Source organism: Rhinoraja longicauda, chromosome 27, assembly GCF_053455715.1.
Source record: "Rhinoraja longicauda isolate Sanriku21f chromosome 27, sRhiLon1.1, whole genome shotgun sequence".
NCBI lineage: Eukaryota > Metazoa > Chordata > Chondrichthyes > Rajiformes > Arhynchobatidae > Rhinoraja > Rhinoraja longicauda.
The window spans coordinates 17,591,950-17,614,499 of NC_135979.1; the positions used below are offsets into that span (position 1 = coordinate 17,591,950).

Consider the following 22,550-nt stretch of genomic DNA (forward strand, 5'->3'; position numbering starts at 1 on the left):
CAGCAACGTCAGTGCCAGATTTCAACCACATTAACCGTTCACTCCCTCCTTCCATCCTGCATTTTCTCGCGGCCATCAGCAGCACTTCCCTCCATCAATCTAGCTGTCATCTGCTCTCATACCTCCAATTCCACCTGATTCTGCTTCTTCTTCTCCTCCTCCCCTTTTTTTTTTGTTTGCTCCATTGCCAGAAGCTGCTTCCTGGCACAGGAGGAAGTCAGAAGTTGCCAGGACAAAGTCAGGTGATTTTAACACATGACAGATGCCACCAAACTTGTTGGCGGCGGGCGCTTGACGGACGTCGAGGGCAGCCAATAGTGTTGCAGCGCCGACCGCTCGGGGTCGACGCCGAGAGGAGGCGTATCCAATGAGCGGCGACAGGGAAGGAGGAGGCGGCGGCGGCGGCGGAGGCGACGAGTTAGGTTGCGCGGTGCGGGAAGCTCGAGCGCTGTTGTCCAGCTGAGAGCGGCCGAGTCCGGGCAGGGCGGGACAGGGCGGGAGCGCCTCAACCTCGCGGGTCGCGACATGTCGATCCAGTACGGCGACGAGGAGCAGCTAACCGGCAGTTACGGCGGGGTGGACTCGTTCCCCAAGGACTTCGGCTATGGGGTGGAAGAAGCCGACATGGAAGGGAACGAGTCGCAGTCGGACAACAAGCCCCGCATCCTGCTGATGGGCCTCAGGCGGAGCGGCAAGTCGTCCATCCAGAAGGTGGTCTTCCACAAGATGTCCCCCAACGAGACGCTCTTCCTGGAGAGCACCAACAAGATCTATAAGGACGACATCTCCAACAGCTCCTTCGTCAACTTCCAGATCTGGGATTTCCCCGGCCAGGTGGACTTCTTCGACCCCACCTTTGACTATGAGATGATCTTCAGGGGCACTGGAGCGCTCATCTTTGTGATAGACGCGCAGGTAAAACCCAACAGCACAGTGACGGAGGGCTGTACGGTGCGGACAACCTTCTACCAGTGATGTAATCTCTTTAAGATGGAGGGGAGGGAGCTGATAACTTCAGCTGTAGATCTTCCCCCTTTTCGAGCGGTTATTTCACTTAACAACCCTTGAATATTTGCAATCGTACAAGGTCAGTGGCATCTTGTAAAACTTGTACCTAAACACCATTAAAAGACACAAAGTGTTACAGTAACTCAGCGAGTCAGGCGACATGTATACTGCCTCACCCACTGAGTTACTCCAATACTCTTTTCTTTTTTGTAAGCCAACATATACAGTTCCTTGTTTCTACCTACACACCGTATTCTCTTTCATCACATTAAACAGCTAAGCATATCTTGATGTGCCTTGAGGTTATTTGGATGTGTTGAAAGATCTTTGGCCCAGGCAGACCTTAACTGGGCCTCATTCTAATACTGTGTTAACTGATAAATGGCTATCATTACAGTTCTGCACTTCCACAAACATGTGTTTGTTTAATTGTTGCTCACAATGACAATTTTCCAGGGGGTTTCCACATGATATGCTTATTTTAAAGTACCTATAGAGGTGAAGCAGTGTACAATGTACATATTTTTTTAATCTTTGTTATAAAGCAAAGTTGAACATAATTCACAATGAGAATATGATATCTTCATCTATGTGTGAACAAACCTTGGAAGTATTTTCAAACTTTAAGAATAAAAGACATTTAGTAATCTTCTGCCAAAATAATAAATAACCATTAGCTTTCTATCCTTTCAGTTCTTTAATATTAAAACATAATTGGCATTTGGAGTACCACAGTGTTTAAGAATGGAGCTGCCATCAAGTGAAAATGCAGAATCTATCAGCATACTACTTGCATGATTTAGGCTCGAACTATATGTTTCCACCCACTCTTTTGCTAACTTCTTACTAAATTAAGATGTAAAATAATTTGGTCATTGCCCCAGATTTGTAAATTGTCTGGTACTTTCATACTGAAGAAAATGACATCAGCCAAAGTTTTATTATTATTAATTACCTTGTGCTTATCAATAACTCATCGTTCATGGTGTATTTTGGGTGATACAAAGTAAACTGTGTATTCACAGCAGCCCCCTCCCCCTCATTGGTCCCAAACCTCTCGTACATTGGTCCAGCATGCTCCCCTCCCTCTCCCCACCATTCACCCACTCCATCCCCCTTCCTCCCCCCCCACTCCATCCCCCTGAACCCCCCTTATCCCTTCCTCCTCCCCTCCCCCCCACTCACTCACTCAATCTCCCCTCAACCCCCCTCCTCCCCTCCCCTTCACTCACTCACCCACCCACTCCATCCCTTCTCAACCGCCCTTATCCCCCCTCTCACCCCCATCACTCACCCACGTCATCCCCCCTCAATCCCCCAAACTTCTCCTGCATTGGTCTAGCACCCTCCCCTTCCCCATTCCCTCCTCTCACCCACTCCATCCCCCCTCAACCACCCTTTCTCCCCTCAACCACCCTTTCTCCCCTCAACCACCCTTATCTCCACCTCCTCCCCTCCATCCCCCTCACCGCCCCCATTACTCACCCACTCCATACCCCCTCAACCCCCCTTATCCCCCCCTTCTTACCCCCTTCCCTCACCCACTCACCCAACTCCATCTCCCCTCAACCCCCTTATCTCCCCCCGCACCCCTCACTCACTCAACCACTCCAACCCCCCTCACGTGGCCGGAAGCAAGCTGCGGCATGCTACGGGTCGCTGCTGTTTGCATCATCTCAAAGTCGAAATATCAGGTCGCCCCAACTGCGCACACACGGACGGTCAAAAACGCAGCTCATGCGGTGGGGGGGAGGGGAGGGAGCGGGTGAGGGATTAGGGGGGTTGAGGGAGGATGGAGTGAGTGAGGGGGAGGAGGGGGGTTCAGGGGGGATGGAGTGTGTGAGTTAGTGGCAGCCCGTCGGCCCAGAACCCCCCCCTCATTGGCCGCCATTCCCGTCGCTCGGGCCGGTCCCATTGTGACGTCAAATGCGTCTGACGGCCAGGGACTTGGAAAAGGTAATTTAAAAACTTGAAAATGTCTCTAACTTAAAATATAAGACCAATTTGAATAAAACTTGCATTAAGTTGACCCCAGGACATATAGATAGATAAAATTTACAAACAACTTCCTGGATCTTTCATAGTTGAGTTTGGGACTCCCATTCTTCTTAAGTCACTCACGTTGCCAATCCAATACATCAGAATATTGCACTTGCATTACAACTGTAGTTTTGATATGTGTTCATCTGTGATTTTTGTCTGCTATTAACGGAGAAGGTTAAATCTAGTGCTCAACATGCAGCTGTGTAGGTAGGGGAATTCACTTGCCACTTTCAGATCCTCTGCTGATTGAAGACCAGTTACCAGGAGCAGAGGCTGTCAACATTTTTTTGGAGAACTGCTGAAACCTGCAGCTCTAATAGTTAAACATTTCCATTTGTGTTAAGTTTAGAATGCTATTATTCTAAAGGAAGGTCTTCAATCTGAAATGTTTTAACTATTTCTTCCATCACATATGCCACCCAAACTACTGAGTATTGCTAGTATTTTATTTTAGTTCTGACTTGCCAACATCATGCTATGTTTAGTTTTTGCATTTGGAATGTGTTGGGTTATCTGTGTTCTGTTCTTATTTGTAGTATTGGTCGAATCACCAAATTCTATTTTTGACTTTTTGTTTCTAGATAGTCGAAGGCTCCTTGGCCTCATTGGAGCTGGATGTTTCAATGGTGTTCCGATGTGTGGGGAATAACTGCGTGGCAGTTTATGTATTTAGGCTAAAAGTGAATTATTGTCCAATTCTATGTAGCTTTACAATTCCAAATATTTTTCTCTTAAAATTCAAATTTAATGGAGGTAGACAAAATAAATGGAGAAAATGGTACCAGAAATAGTAGTTTGAATCAGGATGCAGCCAATCAAGAATAATGCTGTACGTGGTACTGTAATCTTAAAGGAAGCCTTTTACTAGAGAAGATGTCAGTTTGCATAAAGGGTTTGTTAGGTTTTAATTTCAGAATTTGCTAGTGCCACTGTTCTGCATTCTTAACTGAGGCAAGTGACAGCATGATCATTTTGAGTTTATATATGGAAACCAAAGATGGTGGGGACAACTATTGCTGATGGCTGTACTTGTTATGGCTTTGCAAATAGCTTTAACAAACAGTGGCGCGGTGGTAAAGTTGCTGCCTTGCAGCGCCAGAGACCTGGGTTTGATCTTAGATGCTTGTCTGTGCGGAATTTGTACATTCTCCTCGTGACCTGTGTGTGTTTTCTCCAGGAGCTCCGGTTTCCTCCCACACTCCAAAGACAAACAGGTTTCTAGGTTAATTGGCGTGGTATAATTTGTATAATTGTAAATTGTCCCTAGTGTGTGTGGGATAGTGTTAGTGTGTGGGGATCGTTGGTTGGTGTAGACTCGGTGGACCGAAGGACCTGTTTCCAATCTGCATCACTAAACTAAACTAAAACAAATGCACTCGCAATTCAAATCAAGTAAGTAAACATTAGAATGAAGTGTGTAGGAAGGAACTGCAGATGCCGGTTTAAACCAAAGATGGACACAAAGCTGGAGGAACTCTGGGCCAGACAGCATCTCTGAAAAGGAATAGGTGACTTTTCGGGTTGAGACCTTTCTTCAGACTGAAGTATCTGAATAAAATTTCTCTGCAGATGTTATAATGATTCTGATTCTGAGTTGGGTAGCTTGAGGTTTTTTATTGTATCCACATTTCCTGAATTAATGTCTTTATCCAAGTTTTCTATTGCACTTGTTGAGAAATCCCCAGCAGACATTTTTTCCCCTCACCTTCTCTCTTGTGTATGATGGTTTGTTTGCATCTGCACTCCTTGTGGCTGTAACTAGCATAATCAAGGAACTCGTTCATTCTCGCTTTTGGGCAAAAGATTTGAAAACTCCTACCACCAGATTCAAGAATAGCTTCTTCCACGCTGTTATCAGACTTGTGAACAAACCTCTCAATGCTAAGGATGTATTACCAATCTCCCTCATTACAGCTCTTGTACATTTTTATTTGCACTTTCTAGCTGCAACACATTCTACACTTTTTCCTTTCTCATTTTGCATAACTTCTTGGGGTGTGGTATGATTGTACTTGTATGGCATGATCTGCCTGTTTAGCACACAAAACTTTTTAATGTATCTTGGTAGACATAACAATCGTATACCAATGCCAGTTTTTGATCCGAAGGGTAGTGGGTCTTTTACATTTACTCTAAACTCCTCGTGCTATGTTCTAATCGTAATTCTTATTATTTCTTGCAAATATTTACCCGACCCCCCCCCCAAAAAAAATGTGCTGGATGTACAGCACACCAATGATACATCTTTCTTTGGAAAGCAGTGAAGTGAGATCAGTTGGAAGAGAAAGTCACCCACATCTTTGGGCTTGGAATACATTTTCTGACAAATGAATTTGAAGATAATAGAAACATTATCTTGTCTGTGCAGAGCTGTAATAGAACAGTGCTGGTTTGAGTCTAGCATGTTTTAAAAGAAGATCAAGGTTCCAAGCAATTATGATCAAAAACTTTCTCCAGTCGAGTTTGAACACATGTTCATGAAGGGGAGACATTTTGAGCAATACTTTCCTGAATGGGTTATTAAGAAATACTGCGAGATTTCTGGATTGCTAGCTGATACCATGAATATACAAATAAGTGCTTATCATACATAGCTTTTAGAAATATGTTGCTGGCAACATAACAAGCAATGACTCAATTGCAACTCTGGCCTTTAATTACTTCGGTCTCATCTGCTGTGTCATTGTAATGAAACATCAGCTATTAGATGTTTGTAATGTGCAATCCTACCTCTGGTATGGTCCCTGTATATTCTACATCCCTTTTAAACTGTTTGATTCCTAATGGGTGCATTTGCAATACAACTGTGAACTGGTTTCACTCTTGGACTGATGAGCTTGCACAGCATTATTTGAGTTAAAGTACTTGTGAGGTTTCCATCATTCTCTTTGTAATTTGGGATATTTGATTATAACAAATGGGATTGATGTGCAGCATTGCTTCATTTGTAACAATGTGCCATTGATGAGCTTGTGCAAAACCGTTGAGCTGATTAATATTTGTAAACTTACAAATTTTGCAACCTTGGATGATAATATTTCAACACAGCCTGTTTAGTTTAGAGATAGTGTGGAAACAGGCCCTTCAGCCCACTGAGTCTACATCATCCAGAGATCCCTGCACACTAACGCTATCCTACACACACTGAGGACAATTGTACTAAGCCAATTAACCTACAAACCTTTACATCTTTGGAGTGTGCGAGGAAACCAGATATCCCGGTGAAAACCCATGCAGGTCACGGGGAAAACGTACAGACTCCGTACAGACAAACACCCATAGTCAGGATTGATCCCGGAGTTCTGGCGCTGTAAGGCAACAACTCTACCACTGTGCCACCAGTGTATCCAGATCAATATATTTGTAAAATATTTGATAACTGGCTTTTAGTTGCTCTTTAATGGTAAGATAATTGAAGCAAAACACTTTCTGCGCCAAATTGCCATGGAGTATTTACAAAACATTTCATGTTTATTTGTGTTGCATTCATAAAGGTTTGCTTTACAAAGAATCTTTTATGTTCTTTTGCATGTCCCAAGACATTTTACTGCCAATAATTTACTTTCCATGTAGAACTATCTTAGCTAATCTACATTCAGGAAACTATCATAATCAATAGGTAATTTGAAAAACAGTTAGTGCTCCTCAATACAGAGTAGCAATATCATACAATTACAATAACTAGTTTGCACCAGTGTGGATGTTAATCAATTATGGATAATTTGGGTATTTCCACAATTTAATTTTTTGAGGCCCCAATTAGGGCTATGATTTCAATTCATTAAGAAATATTCATACATGTCTTACTATCAAATAAGTCTACTTTTTCCACTTAAGTTGTTGGAAGGAAAAATAGATTCAATTTGTTTTGTGGACTGTTTTGTTTTGAACACTTTGGATTCAGAACTGGTTTATTCATGGATGACAGAGCATTGTGGTGGAAGGTAGATATCCTGGTTCAACTTCTGTGACCAGTATATATAAAACTTTCTTCATTGCAACTCCTCCAATTTTGGTGTCATCAGCAAACGTACTCACCAACCCATCTATATTTAAGCCCAGATTTTATATTTATTTATATTTATATATATATATATATCTTTTTTTATCTGTACTCAAATATAGATGGGTTGGTGAGTATGTTTGCTGATGACACCAAAATTGGAGGAGTTGCAATGAAGAAGGCTGTCAGAAGAAGCAGGAATTATAGGTCAGCTGATAAATGGCAGATGGAGTTTAACCTGAGCAAGCGTGAAGTGTTGCACTTTGGGAAGTTGAATGTAAGGAGAGAGCGAGAGAGGTGATGACAAGACCACTGATGTGTAGAGGGATCTTGGAGAAGAAATTTTGTAGATCACTGAAGGTGGCCGCACAATTAGATAGGGTGGTCAAGGTGTATGATATGCTTGCCTTCATTGCTAGGGGCATTGAAGGAGTCAGGAAGTCATGATGCAGATCTATAGGACTTTGGTTAGGCCGCATTTAGTGTATTGAGTGCTTGCCCATTACAAGAAAGATGTGGAGGCTTCCGCCTCCCGCCGTGGCATACCGGGTCTTCCTTCTGCCAGCTCCACAGCAACCTGGGAGCCTTCTGCCCATATGATAGTTGTGTTTAAGAGGCCTTGACACGCACAGAGAAGTGTAGGGAATAGAGAGATGTGGATCATGTACAGGTAGCTGACATCAGTTTAACTCTGCAAGTTTGGCTCAAACATCGTGGGCAGAAGGGGCCGTTCCTGTGCTGTATTGTTCTAACATTAACTTTCTGTAGCCAGTTCCATATCCCTTAAACTCAAAATAAACATTTTAAAATTATGGTCCAGGTAGTGAGTTGTATTGCTTTATGCATACATTATACATGAATCACCAGTTTTCACAGCTGTACGTGAAATTAGAAAAGTTGATGAAACATAAGTGAGAATGACAAATTCTGAAACTTCTTTTGAGTCATAAAGCATGGCAACAGGCCCTTCAGCCCAACCTGCCCACGCTGACCAATATGGCCCATCTACACTAGCCCCACCTGCTTGTGTTTAGCCCCGATCCTTTTAACCTTATTCTTGTTTTGTTGTTGCAATGTAATTAGCTGCCCATTAGTCTTTCACTAGGTTTTTAAAGGTGTTTGGTGTTCACAATAACATATATTGCATATTAATGAGAATGGGTGCCACTGATTTATTTCTCATCCTGGAAGGACTGTGGTGTCACAAGACTTAATATCGAAATATTTTTCAATGACTGATATGACCTGGGATCCTTTAGACAATATTTTTTCCTCTACAACAAAGCTATTGCAGCTTAAAAATGCATTGTGGGGTATCATGTTGAACAGAATTCTTTGTGTCTCATTTTCTAATTGAATTTTGATTATGAACTCTTTAATTTAATTAATTAAAATAAGTGTGAATGTGAACTTTGAAGATTATCGCAATTGGTTTTATACTTGCCCTGTAAAATTTTAAAACCATCAGAATACCTTTCCTTTTAATTTTGATTGCATAATTTCTGTAACAAAAATTCTATTGGTTTTAATGCCTTGGAAAAGATATTGAGAGAGAAATCCAAGATAGAGTTTTTAAAAAGTTTCGGATAAGTTTATTGAATCTTTGAACTTTAGGCAGCAGAAAGATAGCTTTGATTCTTTTGTATAAGAAAATAACTGCAGATGCTGGTACAAATCGATTTATTCACAAAATGCTGGAGTAACTCAGCAGGTCAGGCAGCATCTCGGGAGAGAAGGAATGGGTGACGTTTCGGGTCGAGACCCTTCTTCAGACTGATGTCGGGGGTGGGACAAAGGAAGGATATAGGTGGAGACAGGAAGATAGAGGGAGATCTGGGAAGGAGGAGGGGAAGGGAGGGACAGAGGAGCTATCTGAAGTTGGAGAATCGACGTTCATACCACCGGGCCGCAAACTGCCCAGGCGAAATATGAGGTGCTGCTCCTCCAATTTCCGGCGGGCCTCACTATGGCACTGGAGGAGGCCCATGACAGAGAGGTCAGACTGGGAATGGGAGGGGGAGTTAAAGTGCTGGGCCACCGGGAGATCAGCTGCGTTAATGCGGACCGAGCGCAGGTGTTCAGCGAAGCGATCGCCGAGCCTGCGCTTGGTTTCGCCGATATAGATAAGTTGACATCTAGAGCAGCGGATGCAATAGATGAGGTTGGAGGAGGTGCAGGTGAACCTCTGTCTCACCTGGAAAGAATGTTTGGGTCCTTTGATGGAGTTGAGGGGGGAGGTAAAGGGACAAGTGTTGCATCTCGTGCGGTTGCAAGGGAAAGTGCCCGGGGTTAGGGTGGTTTGGGTAGGAAGGGACGAGTGGACCAGGGAGTTACGGAGGGAACGGTCTCTGCGGAACGCAGAGAGGGGAGGGGATGGGAAGATATGGCCAGTGGTGGGGTCCTGTTGTAGGTGACGGAAATGTTGGTGGATGATATGTTGGATCCGCTGGCTGGTGGGGTGGAAGGTGAGAACGAGGGGGATCCTGTCCTTGTTGTGAGTGTGGGGATGGGGAGCAAGAGCGGAGCTGCGGGATGTAGAAGAGACCCTAGTGAGAGCCTCATCTATAATGGAGGAGGGGAAGCCCCGTTTTCTGAAAAACGAGGACATCTCGGAAGCCCTAGTGTGAAACACCTCATCCCGGGCGCAGATGCGGCGTAGACGGAGGAATTGGGAGTAGGGGATAGACTTTTTGCAGGGGACCGGGTGGGAAGAAGTGTAGTCCAGATAGCTGTGCGAGTCGGTGGGCTTGTAATAAATGTCCGTCACTAGTTTTTCTCCTGTGATGGAGATGGTGAGGTCCAGAAACGGGAGGGAGATGTCAGAGATAGTCCAGGTATATTTAAGGGCAGGATGGAAATTGGAGGTGAAGTGTATAAAGTCAGTGAGTTCTGCATGGGTGCAAGAGGTAGCACCAATGCAGTCGTCGATGTAGCGGAGGTAAAGTTCGGGGATGGGGCCAGTGTACGTCTGGAACAGGGATTGTTCGACGTACCCAACAAAGAGGCAGGCGTAGCTAGGGCCCATGCGAGTGCCCATAGCTACGCCTCTGGTTTGGAGGAAGTGGGAGGAGTCAAAGGAGAAGTTGTTGAGGGTAAGAACCAGCTCTGCTAGGCGGAGGAGAGTGTTGGTCGATGGGGATTGGCTGGTTCTACGGTCGAGGATGAAACGGAGGGCTTCGAGACCATCCTTGTGGGGGATGGAAGTGTAGAGTGACTGGACATCCATGGTGAAAATGAGGGAGTGGGGGCCTGGGAACCGGAAGTTATCCAGGAGATGGAGAGCGTGTGAGGTGTCTTGGACGTAGGTGGGGAGGGATTTGACCAGGGGGGATAGGATGGAGTCGAGGTAGGTAGAGATAAGTTCGGTGGGGCATGAGCAGGCAGAGACAATGGGTCTGCCGGGACAATTGTGTTTGTGGATTTTGGGTAGGAGGTAGAATCGGGACGTGCGGGGCTGGGGAACTATGAGATTGGAGGCACTGAGGGGTAGTTCGCCGGAGTTGGTGAGGTCGGTGATGGTGCTGGTGATGAAGGTCTGGTGTTTATCGGTGGGGTCATGGTCCAGGGATAGGTAGGAAGAGGTGTCTGATAGTTGTCGTCTGGCCTCGGTGCGGTAGAGGTCAGCACGCCAGACTACCACAGCCCCTCCCTTGTCAGCGGGTTTAATTATTAAGTCCGGGTTGTTGCGGAGTGAGTTGAGGGCTGCACGTTCAGGAGGGGAGAGGTTGGAGTTAGTCAGGGGAGTGGAAAATTTGAGGCGGCCGATGTCACGCCGGCAGTTTGAAATAAAAAGTTCTAGTGGGGGTAGTAGGCTCACCTGAGGCTGCTGCCGCCGACCTCCACCGCCTCCCCGGGGCCTCTGCACCGCCGCTGCCGCCCACGTCCTTCCCGACCCCTTCACTGCTGCCGCCCACGTCCTTCCCGACACCTTCACCGCTGCCGCCGACCTTCCCGACCCCTTCACCGCCGCCCACGCCCTCCCCGGCCATCCGCTGACCGAGCCGACCGTCACTTACCCGGACTCCGGGTCCCCGCGGGCTTCCCCCAGCGACCGTGCTGACCCGCGCCGCTCCACCGCCCAGCAGCAGGTCACAGCCGTCGCTGTACCCGGCCCCCGGGACCAACAACAGGCTGCAGCTCCACCTGGCCCACACACACCGCGCTGGGCCCACAGCCCCCACCAGGCAGAGCTCCTCAGCACTGCTGGGTCCTACTGCCCACCCTCTACTACAGGTAACTACAGCAGGGGTTCCACTGGGTCTCCCCCTTCCCCCTTCAGCCAGGCGACCCCCAGTACTCCCCACATCGGTTCTCATGCCCCCCTCTGCCCAGCTAACCCACCACCCCCCCACCATACATCCCCTCCACCTGCCCCCCTGCCTCCATCCGACCCCAACCCCCACCATTGCCGGGTGTTCACCATCCCCCCTGACCTCCCCCTTTCAGACACCGAACGGTCGGTCCTTTGTTCCCCTCCGCCCCCACATCAACGAGTTCCGCGTCCGCCATGACGTGGAGCTCTTCTTCCGCCGCCTCCGCCTCCGAGCCTTTTTCCATGGCAAGGAGTCCCGACCCACCACTGATGACCCCTTCTCCCGTCTCCAACGGACCCCCTCCACTTTTACCCCCCAGTATGGCCTACTACCCCCACTAGAACTTTTTATTTCAAACTGCCGGCGTGACATCGGCCGCCTCAAATTTTCCACTCCCCTGACTAACTCCAACCTCTCCCCTCCTGAACGTGCAGCCCTCAACTCACTCCGCAAAAATCCGGACTTAATAATTAAACCCGCTGACAAGGGAGGGGCTGTGGTAGTCTGGCGTGCTGACCTCTACCGCACCGAGGCCAGACGACAACTATCAGACACCTCTTCCTACCTATCCCTGGACCATGACCCCACCGATAAACACCAGACCTTCATCACCAGCACCATCACCGACCTCACCAACTCCGGCGAACTACCCCTCAGTGCCTCCAATCTCATAGTTCCCCAGCCCCGCACGTCCCGATTCTACCTCCTACCCAAAATCCACAAACACAATTGTCCCGGCAGACCCATTGTCTCTGCCTGCTCATGCCCCACCGAACTTATCTCTACCTACCTCGACTCCATCCTATCCCCCCTGGTCAAATCCCTCCCCACCTACGTCCAAGACACCTCACACGCTCTCCATCTCCTGGATAACTTCCGGTTCCCAGGCCCCCACTCCCTCATTTTCACCATGGATGTCCAGTCACTCTACACTTCCATCCCCCACAAGGATGGTCTCGAAGCCCTCCGTTTCATCCTCGACCGTAGAACCAGCCAATCCCCATCGACCAACACTCTCCTCCGCCTAGCAGAGCTGGTTCTTACCCTCAACAACTTCTCCTTTGACTCCTCCCACTTCCTCCAAACCAGAGGCGTAGCTATGGGCACTCGCATGGGCCCTAGCTACGCCTGCCTCTTTGTTGGGTACGTCGAACAATCCCTGTTCCAGACGTACACTGGCCCCATCCTCGAACTCTACCTCCGCTACATCGACGACTGCATTGGTGCTACCTCTTGCACCCATGCAGAACTCACTGACTTTATACACTTCACCTCCAATTTCCATCCTGCCCTTAAATATACCTGGACTATCTCTGACATCTCCCTCCCGTTTCTGGACCTCACCATCTCCATCACAGGAGAAAAACTAGTGACGGACATTTATTACAAGCCCACCGACTCGCACAGCTATCTGGACTACACTTCTTCCCACCCGGTCCCCTGCAAAAAGTCTATCCCCTACTCCCAATTCCTCCGTCTACGCCGCATCTGCGCCCGGGATGAGGTGTTTCACACTAGGGCTTCCGAGATGTCCTCGTTTTTCAGAAAACGGGGCTTCCCCTCCTCCATTATAGATGAGGCTCTCACTAGGGTCTCTTCTACATCCCGCAGCTCCGCTCTTGCTCCCCATCCCCACACTCACAACAAGGACAGGATCCCCCTCGTTCTCACCTTCCACCCCACCAGCCAGCGGATCCAACATATCATCCACCAACATTTCCGTCACCTACAACAGGACCCCACCACTGGCCATATCTTCCCATCCCCTCCCCTCTCTGCGTTCCGCAGAGACCGTTCCCTCCGTAACTCCCTGGTCCACTCGTCCCTTCCTACCCAAACCACCCTAACCCCGGGCACTTTCCCTTGCAACCGCACGAGATGCAACACTTGTCCCTTTACCTCCCCCCTCAACTCCATCAAAGGACCCAAACATTCTTTCCAGGTGAGACAGAGGTTCACCTGCACCTCCTCCAACCTCATCTATTGCATCCGCTGCTCTAGATGTCAACTTATCTATATCGGCGAAACCAAGCGCAGGCTCGGCGATCGCTTCGCTGAACACCTGCGCTCGGTCCGCATTAACGCAACTGATCTCCCGGTGGCCCAGCACTTTAACTCCCCCTCCCATTCCCAGTCTGACCTCTCTGTCATGGGCCTCCTCCAGTGCCATAGTGAGGCCCGCCGAAAATTGGAGGAGCAGCACCTCATATTTCGCCTGGGCAGTTTGCGGCCCGGTGGTATGAACGTCGACTTCTCCAACTTCAGATAGCTCCTCTGTCCCTCCCTTCCCCTCCTCCTTCCCAGATCTCCCTCTATCTTCCTGTCTCCACCTATATCCTTCCTTTGTCCCACCCCCGACATCAGTCTGAAGAAGGGTCTCGACCCGAAACGTCACCCATTCCTTCTCTCCCTTTGATTCTTTTGTACTGAGAATCTCAAAATACTTGTTTCTGCAGTGCCTGCCATCCTTCGTATCAAGTCAGCCAGTCATTTTATAAAACAAACAAATGCCATGAGAATCAATATTTGTTTTTATTTTAACTTTCTCCACATTATTCTGGGGAGGACCAACTTCTTGGAAAAAGGAAGCAAATTTTCAGAAGCATAATGATTAGTGAGTAGCATGTGAGGAGAGATATTGTGCCCAATGGAATTGCAATTTTCAACAATTACTTTAAATGATTTCTTGTACCAACATGTCTTAAATTTTTTGGTTTGCATGCAAGAACATTAGCCTGTGATTGCCACAGAATTTCAATTTGATCAACCATTTGTTGCATAACCCCGTTGATCACTTTATTAATAGAGTTTGCGCCTGCTTTGCCTGGCATTAAATTGGTTATGCTAACTTTTTTGTGCAATACAGAATCATCCTCTGCCTAGAAGTTCATGTGTGAAATTATTTGCACTTTGTACTCTCCCAGATGATGGCAGCAGTACATCATGTTTCTTTTATATGTTTCATATTCTTGCATTTGGCACAGGCATTATTAGCAGACGGGCCTATTCCTCTGCAGTTCTGTGCTCATAGAATTGTGCATTCGCTAATACGTGATTTTCAATTGGTCATTGGACTGGGATATAATATATAGTCTGCTGCAGAAAACTAGCAAATGTTTGTTTTCATCGTTGAAGAGTAGTAGTTGCGGTTTTGTATCTTAAAAAACAGCATTGCAGGGAAGTCCAATAATTTGCCACTAACCAGATGGCTTTCGAACAACTGGAACTTTATCTCAATAGTACATACACGATTAAACCCTGTAGGTCCTTTGTTGAGAAGTCAGTTTTGTGTGAAATCTATGTTTTACAAGTCATCTGTTATGAGTACCTTTTGGATTTGTTTCTTTTGTGTATCTTTGTGTGAGACAGTGCAAAGAATTGTGAATATAATACTTTAATTGAGTCCCATACAACATCAAGATACTGGCTTCTTGTACTATGCATTTTCTATGCTATTCATTGGATTTCAAAACTCTTAATGGCAAAGCCACGGCAACATGGCAGGGTTGTTGATTCTATTGTGTTCCACAGTAATTCTGGCTTGAATTGGCTATGCTAACTTGTAACATGCATGTCTATTTTAGAACAGAAGTATCAAAATGCAACATACATATTTGTTGTCGAACAGCTTCTTGACAACTACCTTAATTGCATATGTCCCCTGTAACATATCAAAATCAGGCTGCTTTTGATTGCTTCAGGCTTGTGTCACCTTGAGATGCAAGACAAAATTGCATTTGTTAATAGAAACATTTTGTGCAAGTGGTGGAATTGACTATTTTTCATTATTGAATTTATAAACATATGTAGATATTTTGTGGTTCCTTGTATTTCCTACCATATTTTCAAATAACTACTGATTTAAAGAATGACCGTAAGTTGATCAGCTGGACATTATTGCTATTTTAATTAGAGCAAAGCTGCACCAGATGTAACTTAAACTTTGTGAAAATGTCAAGACTGAATGCCTTTGAACAATGTGGATATGCAAACTGTAAAATATCTTCTCAATTATTGACTATTTTACAGAATTATTTTAAATTATGATTTGTGTTTGGTCTTTGCACTCTTTAACATTTCATAACGTAGCAAGAAGCAGCTGTGTGATATAAAATTGTGTACACCTGAAAATTGTTAAAATTGCACTTTACATTGTGCTGTGATTACTATACTAGAATTTGTCTGATACTTGTTGTATTTAAAGCAATATATAGTGAAAGGGTCTGCTCAATTAAGATGCAGTTTTACAACATACATTTCAGAGGTTGATGGGAAAGATGAACTTTTTGACAATCGCTGCAATACCAGGATTGTTTGTGCAAGATGTGCTTTTGGCCCTGTTCCTGCCTCTATAATATTTCATCATCAGAGTGAAGAATTAGAAATGAAACATGTTATAACATGAAGAGAAAATGTGGTGGGGTGAGAAAACAGTCGACCGATGTTGACTGGTTTGCTGGGTATTGCCAGCATTTTGTTTTAATTGCACATTTCCAGCATCTATGGCATTTTACTTTCAGGGCTAATAATTTGGAGAAAGGGTTTTTGTTGTGGAAATGAAACTGAATGAGGACCTGCCTGCAGGACATCAGGTAATGATAGATATATGAAAACAATGTCTTTGGTTTTCACTTTTTGTGGATTTTATACCGAAAATGGGTATAGTGCATCTCTTCAAGATTTGATGGAACATGTGAACTGTTGTTGTGAGGTAACATTCTTTTAATCTTAAACGTAGTGAAACTTTTGCCAGGGCCCAAACTGCTGTTCCTTGCTGCTGTAGTAAATCTGGATTACTATTCCTGCCAGGATTAGTATTTGGATTCTACCAGGGCAATGTTGTACAGGTCCGATAAAATGTTTATAGTAATTAAAGAAATTAACAAATGCACTATGCTTTTATTTTTTTTGTTTCTTCATCTTTCCCCAATACCCTTCTAATTATTTGTTTAATTAGTCTAATAGTGATGGTTGTTGACTGACAAACAAAAATAAATTGAAGAGGAGAGTGATCACTGGTTTACAAAATTGATCTTATAGGTTTGCCTTTTACTGGTCCAAATGGGTGCTGCAAATACTTTTTAGATGCTTTTATGTTGGCCTTTATTCAAATGGCAGATTACTGACGAATGTTGTCCTTGACAGGATGATTACATGGAAGCTCTAGCAAGACTTCACCTGACAGTATCCAGAGCGTACAAAGTCAATCCTGAAATTAATTTTGAAGTATTCATCCACAAAGTAGATGGTTTGTCAGATGATCACAAGATAGAAACCCAAAGAGACATTCACCAGCGGGCCAATGATGACCTTGCTGATGCTGGTTTAGAGAAACTCCATCTAAGGTAAGCAATATTGCTATCAGGCATGTCAATACTAAAGTGCACTTTTTTTCTCCTTGAGCTAGCCATACGAAAAAGTATTTTGTGATGATCTCTGAAGTATTTATAATGTAAGAAAATAACTGCAGATGCTGGTCCAAATCGAAGGTATTTATTCACAAAATGCTGGAGTAACTCAGCAGGTCAGGCAGCATCTCAGGAGAGAAGGAATTGGTGACGTTTCGGGTCGAGACCCTTCTTCAGACTGATGTCAGGGGGCGGGACAAAGGAAGGATATAGGTGGAGACAGGAAGATAGAGGGAGAATTGGGAAGGGGGAGGGGAAGAGAGGGACAGAGCAACTATCTAAAGTTGGAGAAGTCAATGTTCATACCGCTGGGCTTCAAGCTGCCCAAGCGAAATATGAGGTGCTGTTCCTCCAATTTCCGGTGGGCCTCACCATGGCACCGGAGAAGGCCCATGACAGAAAGGTCAGACTGGGAGAGGGAGTTGAAGTGCTCAGCCACCGGGAGATCAGGTTGGTTAAGGCGGACTGAGCGAAGGTGTTGGGCGAAACGATCACCGAGCCTGCGTTTGGTTTCGCCGATGTAAAGGCGTTGACATCTAGAGCAGCGGATGCAATACAATACAATACAATACAATATATCTTTATTGTCATTGTACCCGGGGGTACAACGAGATTGGGAATGCGCCTCCCATACGATGCAATAATTTAAGTAATTAACAGCAACCCAACGAAACGAAACAATTGTAACAGTTTTTAGACAGGGTAAAGTGCAAGTTGATCTATGCGTTGTGGCCATCCGGCTCAGCAGGACCGGTTCATAGCAGCTATGGCCCTGGGGATGAAGCTGTTCCTGAGTCTGGAGGTGCGGGCGTAGAAGGCCTTGTATCGTCTGCCCGATGGAAGGAGTTCGAACAGACTGTTGCAGGGGTGTGAAGAGTCTTTGTGGATGCTGGTGGCTTTTCTGAGGCATCGTGTGTTGTAGATGCCCTCCAAGTCTGGTAGCTGTGTTCCGATGGCCCTCTGAGCTCTAAGGACTACCCGCTGTAGAGCTTTCCTTTCTGCCTCCGTGCAGCTGAGGTACCACACAGGGATGCCATGCGTTAGGATGCTCTCTATGGTGCAGCGGTAGAAGGTCGTCAGCAGCTGTTGGGGTAGACCAGACTTTTTCAGTGTTCTTAAGTAGAACAGTCTTTGTTGTGCCTTCTTGACTAGCGCACAGATGAGGTTGGAGGAGGTGCAGGTGAACCTCTGTCTCACCTGGAAAGACTGTTTGGGTCCTTGGATGGAGTTGAGGGGGGAGGTAAAGGGACAGGTGTTGCATCTCCTGCGGTTGCAGGGGAAAGTGCTCGGGGATGGGGTGGTTTGGGTAGGAAGGGACGAGTGGACCAGGGAGTTACGGAGGGAGCGGTCTCTGCGGAACGTAGAAAGGGGAGGGGATGGGAAGATGTGGCCAGTGGTGGGGTCCCGTTGTAGGTGACGGAAATGTTGGCGGATGATTTGTTGGATACGCTGGCTGGTGGGGTGGAAGGTGAGAACGAGGGGGATTCTGTCCTTTTTACGAATGGGGGGAGGGGGAGCAAGAGCGGAGCTGCGGGATGTAGAAGAGACCCTAGTGAGAGCCTCATCTATAATGGAAGAGGGGAAGCCCCGTTTCCTGAAGAATAAGGATATCTCTGATGCCCTAGTGTGAAACACCTCATCCCGGGCGCAGATGCGGCGTAGACGGAGGAATTGGGAGTAGGGGATAGACTTTTTGCAGGAGACAGGGTGGGAAGAAGTGTAGTCCAGATAGCTGTGTGAGTCAGTGGGTTTATATATGAAGCATTTATTCTCTGCTTCCAACTATGTTGTTGTTCTGAAGCCTAAAGCATTTATATAATCCTTCTCTAAATGATGGGTGCTGATGTTAACATCCTTTATTATTAATAACTAAGTTCTATAAGCTAAACAGTTAACTGTGACTCTCTAGAATTTGCTGGCCAATTTATTGTATTCCACCATGTGCTTTACATAAACAACTTCTCACCTTGAGCCTCTCCATTATTTAAAAAAAATGTATTTGCACATCTGTTGCAGATTAATCTTGCCACAAAAAGCTTTATCTGTTTGTTGAAAAAATTGCAGACTTTTTTATCAAGGTGATAATTGTTAGTGTAGACTCAATAAAGATGGGGCTGAAAATCAAACAATTTGAAGAGAGTCTCATACCTCGAGTCAGAAGATTTTATATAGTTTTCCTTAATTTCAATCAGATTTTCATTCTTTCTGTACCTGATTTGACACACTGTTCTGTGGATTGAAAAATAATGGTCTAAACTCAGTGCTTGGGAGATCCTGTTAATCCTTTGCTGAGGTCCCAGATGTCCTGTTGCTTTTGCATTGTTGGCAACATGCACTTGTATATTGCAGGAGAGATAAAATAAGTTTTAAAATTGAACGATGCAGGAAATTATGCACATGGTATCTCACCTAGCTTTGTGTACACATTTATGAATTTTCACTTTTCGATCTTCAGCATAATTTGCTTTAAAATTATTTTCGGACACCTTTGTCAGCTGTGGCTCAATTGTTTTTATTTATGTTCTGCAATTCATCCCATTTCATAGTTTATCATTTTGTTTGCTTTCCGGCTAATCTTAAAATCATATACACTTATTGCTTTCTTCATTTCATCAGTCTGAAGAAGGGTCTCGACCCGAAACGTTACCCATTCCTTCTCTCCCGAGATGCTGCCTGACCTGCTGAGTTACTTCAGCATTTTGTGAATAAATCGATTTGTACCAGCATCTGCAGTTATTTTCTTTTATTGCTTTCTTCAGCTCTTTTGGACAAGTATAGCTTTCCCTAAATAGGCTAAACTACAGTTTTAGGATAATTAGCTGCTTCTCTGGTTTGTCAGCAGTACTCACAGAATCGTACCAATCATCTCAAGTGCCATCACAATTCCCTTAACTGTATCTGTAAAAGTGAGAAGAGACAGTTAAATATACTGTATTGTGTCAGCATAATTATTTTATGCAGGTAAATATTTAAAAAAATCTTTAGTGGATATTATGTTCAGGAGTAGAATTAGTCCATTTGGCCCATTGAGTCTACTCTGCCATTCAATCATGGCTGATCTCTGCCTCCTAATCCCATTTTCTTGCCTTCTTCCCACAACCGTTGACACCCGTTCTAATCAAGAATTTGCCTATCTCTGCCTTAAAAATATCCACTTACTTGGCCTCCACAGCCTTTTGTGGCAACGAGGTCTGTGGAGATTAACTACCCTCTGACTAAAGAAGTTCCTCCTCACCTCCTTTCTAAAAGAGTGCCCTTTAATTATGAGGCTATGACTTCTGGTTCTAGACACTCCAACCAGTGGAAACATCCTTTCCACATCCTCTATCTATGCCTTTCATTATTCTGTAAATTTCAATGAGGTCCCCCCTCAACCTTCTAAACTCCAGCGAGTAGAGGCCCAGTGCTGTCAAGCACTCATCATATGCAAAACCTGCTCATTCCTGCAATCATTCCTGTAAACCTCCTCTGAACCCTCTCCAGAGCCAGCACATCCTTCCTCAGATATGGTGGTGCAAATTTGCTCACAGTGCTCCAAATGTGGCCTGACCAGCACCTTTATAGAGCCTCAGCATTACATCTGTTTTTGTATTCCAGTCCTCTTGATATAAATGCTAGCATTGAATATGTTCCTCAGCATTTATCAATAATGTAAGAGAACATGGCCAAGATGGCCAAGATCACAGCAGCTATTCGGTTAACTATGAAAGTGTACCATCTATTTTGATGGGTTTCTCAGACCATTTTGATGAATATTTCTGTTTTGATTGGGAAATTTACTGCCTGGCAGCTTCAAGTATGTATTTGACTGATGGATTTAGATCTGTTCAGTGTAACTGACAATGTTCCTTTTTGTTTTATCAGCTTTTACTTAACCAGCATCTATGATCATTCAATATTTGAAGCATTTAGTAAAGTAGTACAAAAACTTATCCCACAGCTACCAACACTGGAAAATCTACTTAACATCTTTATATCGGTGAGTTTCTAGGTTTTGACCATTTCATTGCAGAATTTGAGGATGAAGGGTTTTCATTATTTAAAAAAAACATGACTGAACATTACATGCTCATGCACAATCTGAAGCTATTTGTTATCTCTCTGAATTTACCTGATGTTTTAAGCATGTGGCTGGTGCAATTTTGATGATCCATTGCAACAATGCAGAATGCAGCAAGTGCTTCCATTAATATCATGCCTTGCACATCAGGAGCTTTCACAGGAGTATTTTCAGGGAAAAGTACTCTTTAAGCTACATAAGGACAGCTTAGTACAGATAGCCAAAAGTCTGTTTATAGAAGCCTTTTTTTGAGAAATTCCTTAAAGCAAGGAGAGCTTTGAGAAAATTCCAGAACATGTGGTTTTCCAGAAAATGTAGAAACAAGCTGGTTTATACCAAAAATTGACACAAAGTGCTGCAGTAATTCATCAGGTCAGGCAGCATCTCTGGAGGAAATGGATAGGTGACATTTCAGATTGGGATGTCTTGAAGAAAGGTCCCAACCCCAACCCAAAATGTCACTTATCCTTATTTTCTCCAGAGATACTTCCTCACCTGCTGAGTTACTCCAGCACTTTGTGTCCATCATGGGATTTGGCAACTGGAAGAGTGGTTAAATTTGAAGATAATTAAGGCAGAATTGGAGGAGTGCAGATATTTCCAAAGATTTCGGGGCTAGAGAAAATTCTAATTACAGAGGCTTCACCATGGAGAGATTTGAAAATAAAGGTGATTTAAAAAAATAATAATTAGGAGTCAATATAGGCTTTTGTGTTGGATGAACTAGATTACAGGCAGCAGTTTTGAAGTATTCTTTGAAATAGAGTCATAAATGTCATCTGCTGTGGTTCATTATTTTTTGAGCTACTATTCATTTAGCACCAAGATTGTGGGAACTTCTAAAACTTAACCGCTCTGAATGACCCAGAAGACAACTAGTGGACCTCTGGTTTTCAGTGTTTACTTTGTAGTGTTATAAGCTCTTTTCCCATTAGGTTATTTGAGGGCTTCTCGGACTGGGATTGGTTTAGTAATTGATATGACTTAGCTGAACCTTAGAGCCGAGCTACTACAGTTAAAGGATGTCAGAAATGTATTAATAGGTTACCTGAGAAATAGTCCAGCCTTTCGTCAGTTCCTTCTGTTAATGGAAGAATGAAAGCTGCTTTTGGCTACCTTAAGTTTTTATAAATAACTTAGTTTCTCTGGAAATGTTTGTGGTCTCCTTGTCTCTCCGCATCACAATGAATTAAGTCATCAGGTTTTCAACAAAATATTTGCTAGAGATTAGTATTTAACAGGTGCCATAAATTCATTAGACTTTGCAAATCTGTAGCCTTGCCCATTAATTTGATTTGGCCTTTCAGCCAAGTTTTTTAATTGGCAAGAGATGCTGTTCAAAACTATTTAAAAATTAGAGTTATAGTGCGATAATATTTAAATGCTTGCATCATAAATAATTTTAGAGTAACTTAATTAAACAATGTCAATAACTCAGCAAAATGGGAGATTAGTGTTGAAAGAGTTGAATTATTGGATCATAGAAGTCGCATCCATGTTTTTATTGTGTGGTAAAGCAGAACCCAAGAGACAAGTTATTGCTATCCTGAGTGCTTTTTGCTCCTGTTTGCATCATCGCCTGAAGCCGTTTTGGCATCTTTTTACTGCAGTGACTTGAATCACAGTTCAAAAGCATTTAAAAATGTGTAATATGTCAATGTTTTATGTTGGTGATCATTATTTAAAGCAAATAGCAGTTTTGAAAAAGCTTGATA

The 22,550-nt window shown here is 44.5% G+C and overlaps 1 protein-coding gene across 1 annotated transcript in view; it reads left to right on the plus strand.

Annotated features, from left to right (window-relative positions):
- Window positions 1–410: 410 nt before the first annotated feature.
- rragca (Ras-related GTP binding Ca) overlaps window positions 411–22,550 on the plus strand; it is a 34,084-nt gene continuing 11,944 nt past the window's right edge. The window contains exons 1-3 of the mRNA XM_078422945.1: window positions 411–915; window positions 16,513–16,712; window positions 20,640–20,754. Of these exons, the coding sequence (XP_078279071.1) occupies window positions 526–915; window positions 16,513–16,712; window positions 20,640–20,754 (705 nt within the window). The 5' untranslated portion in view covers window positions 411–525. The remainder of the gene's footprint in view (window positions 916–16,512; window positions 16,713–20,639; window positions 20,755–22,550) is intronic.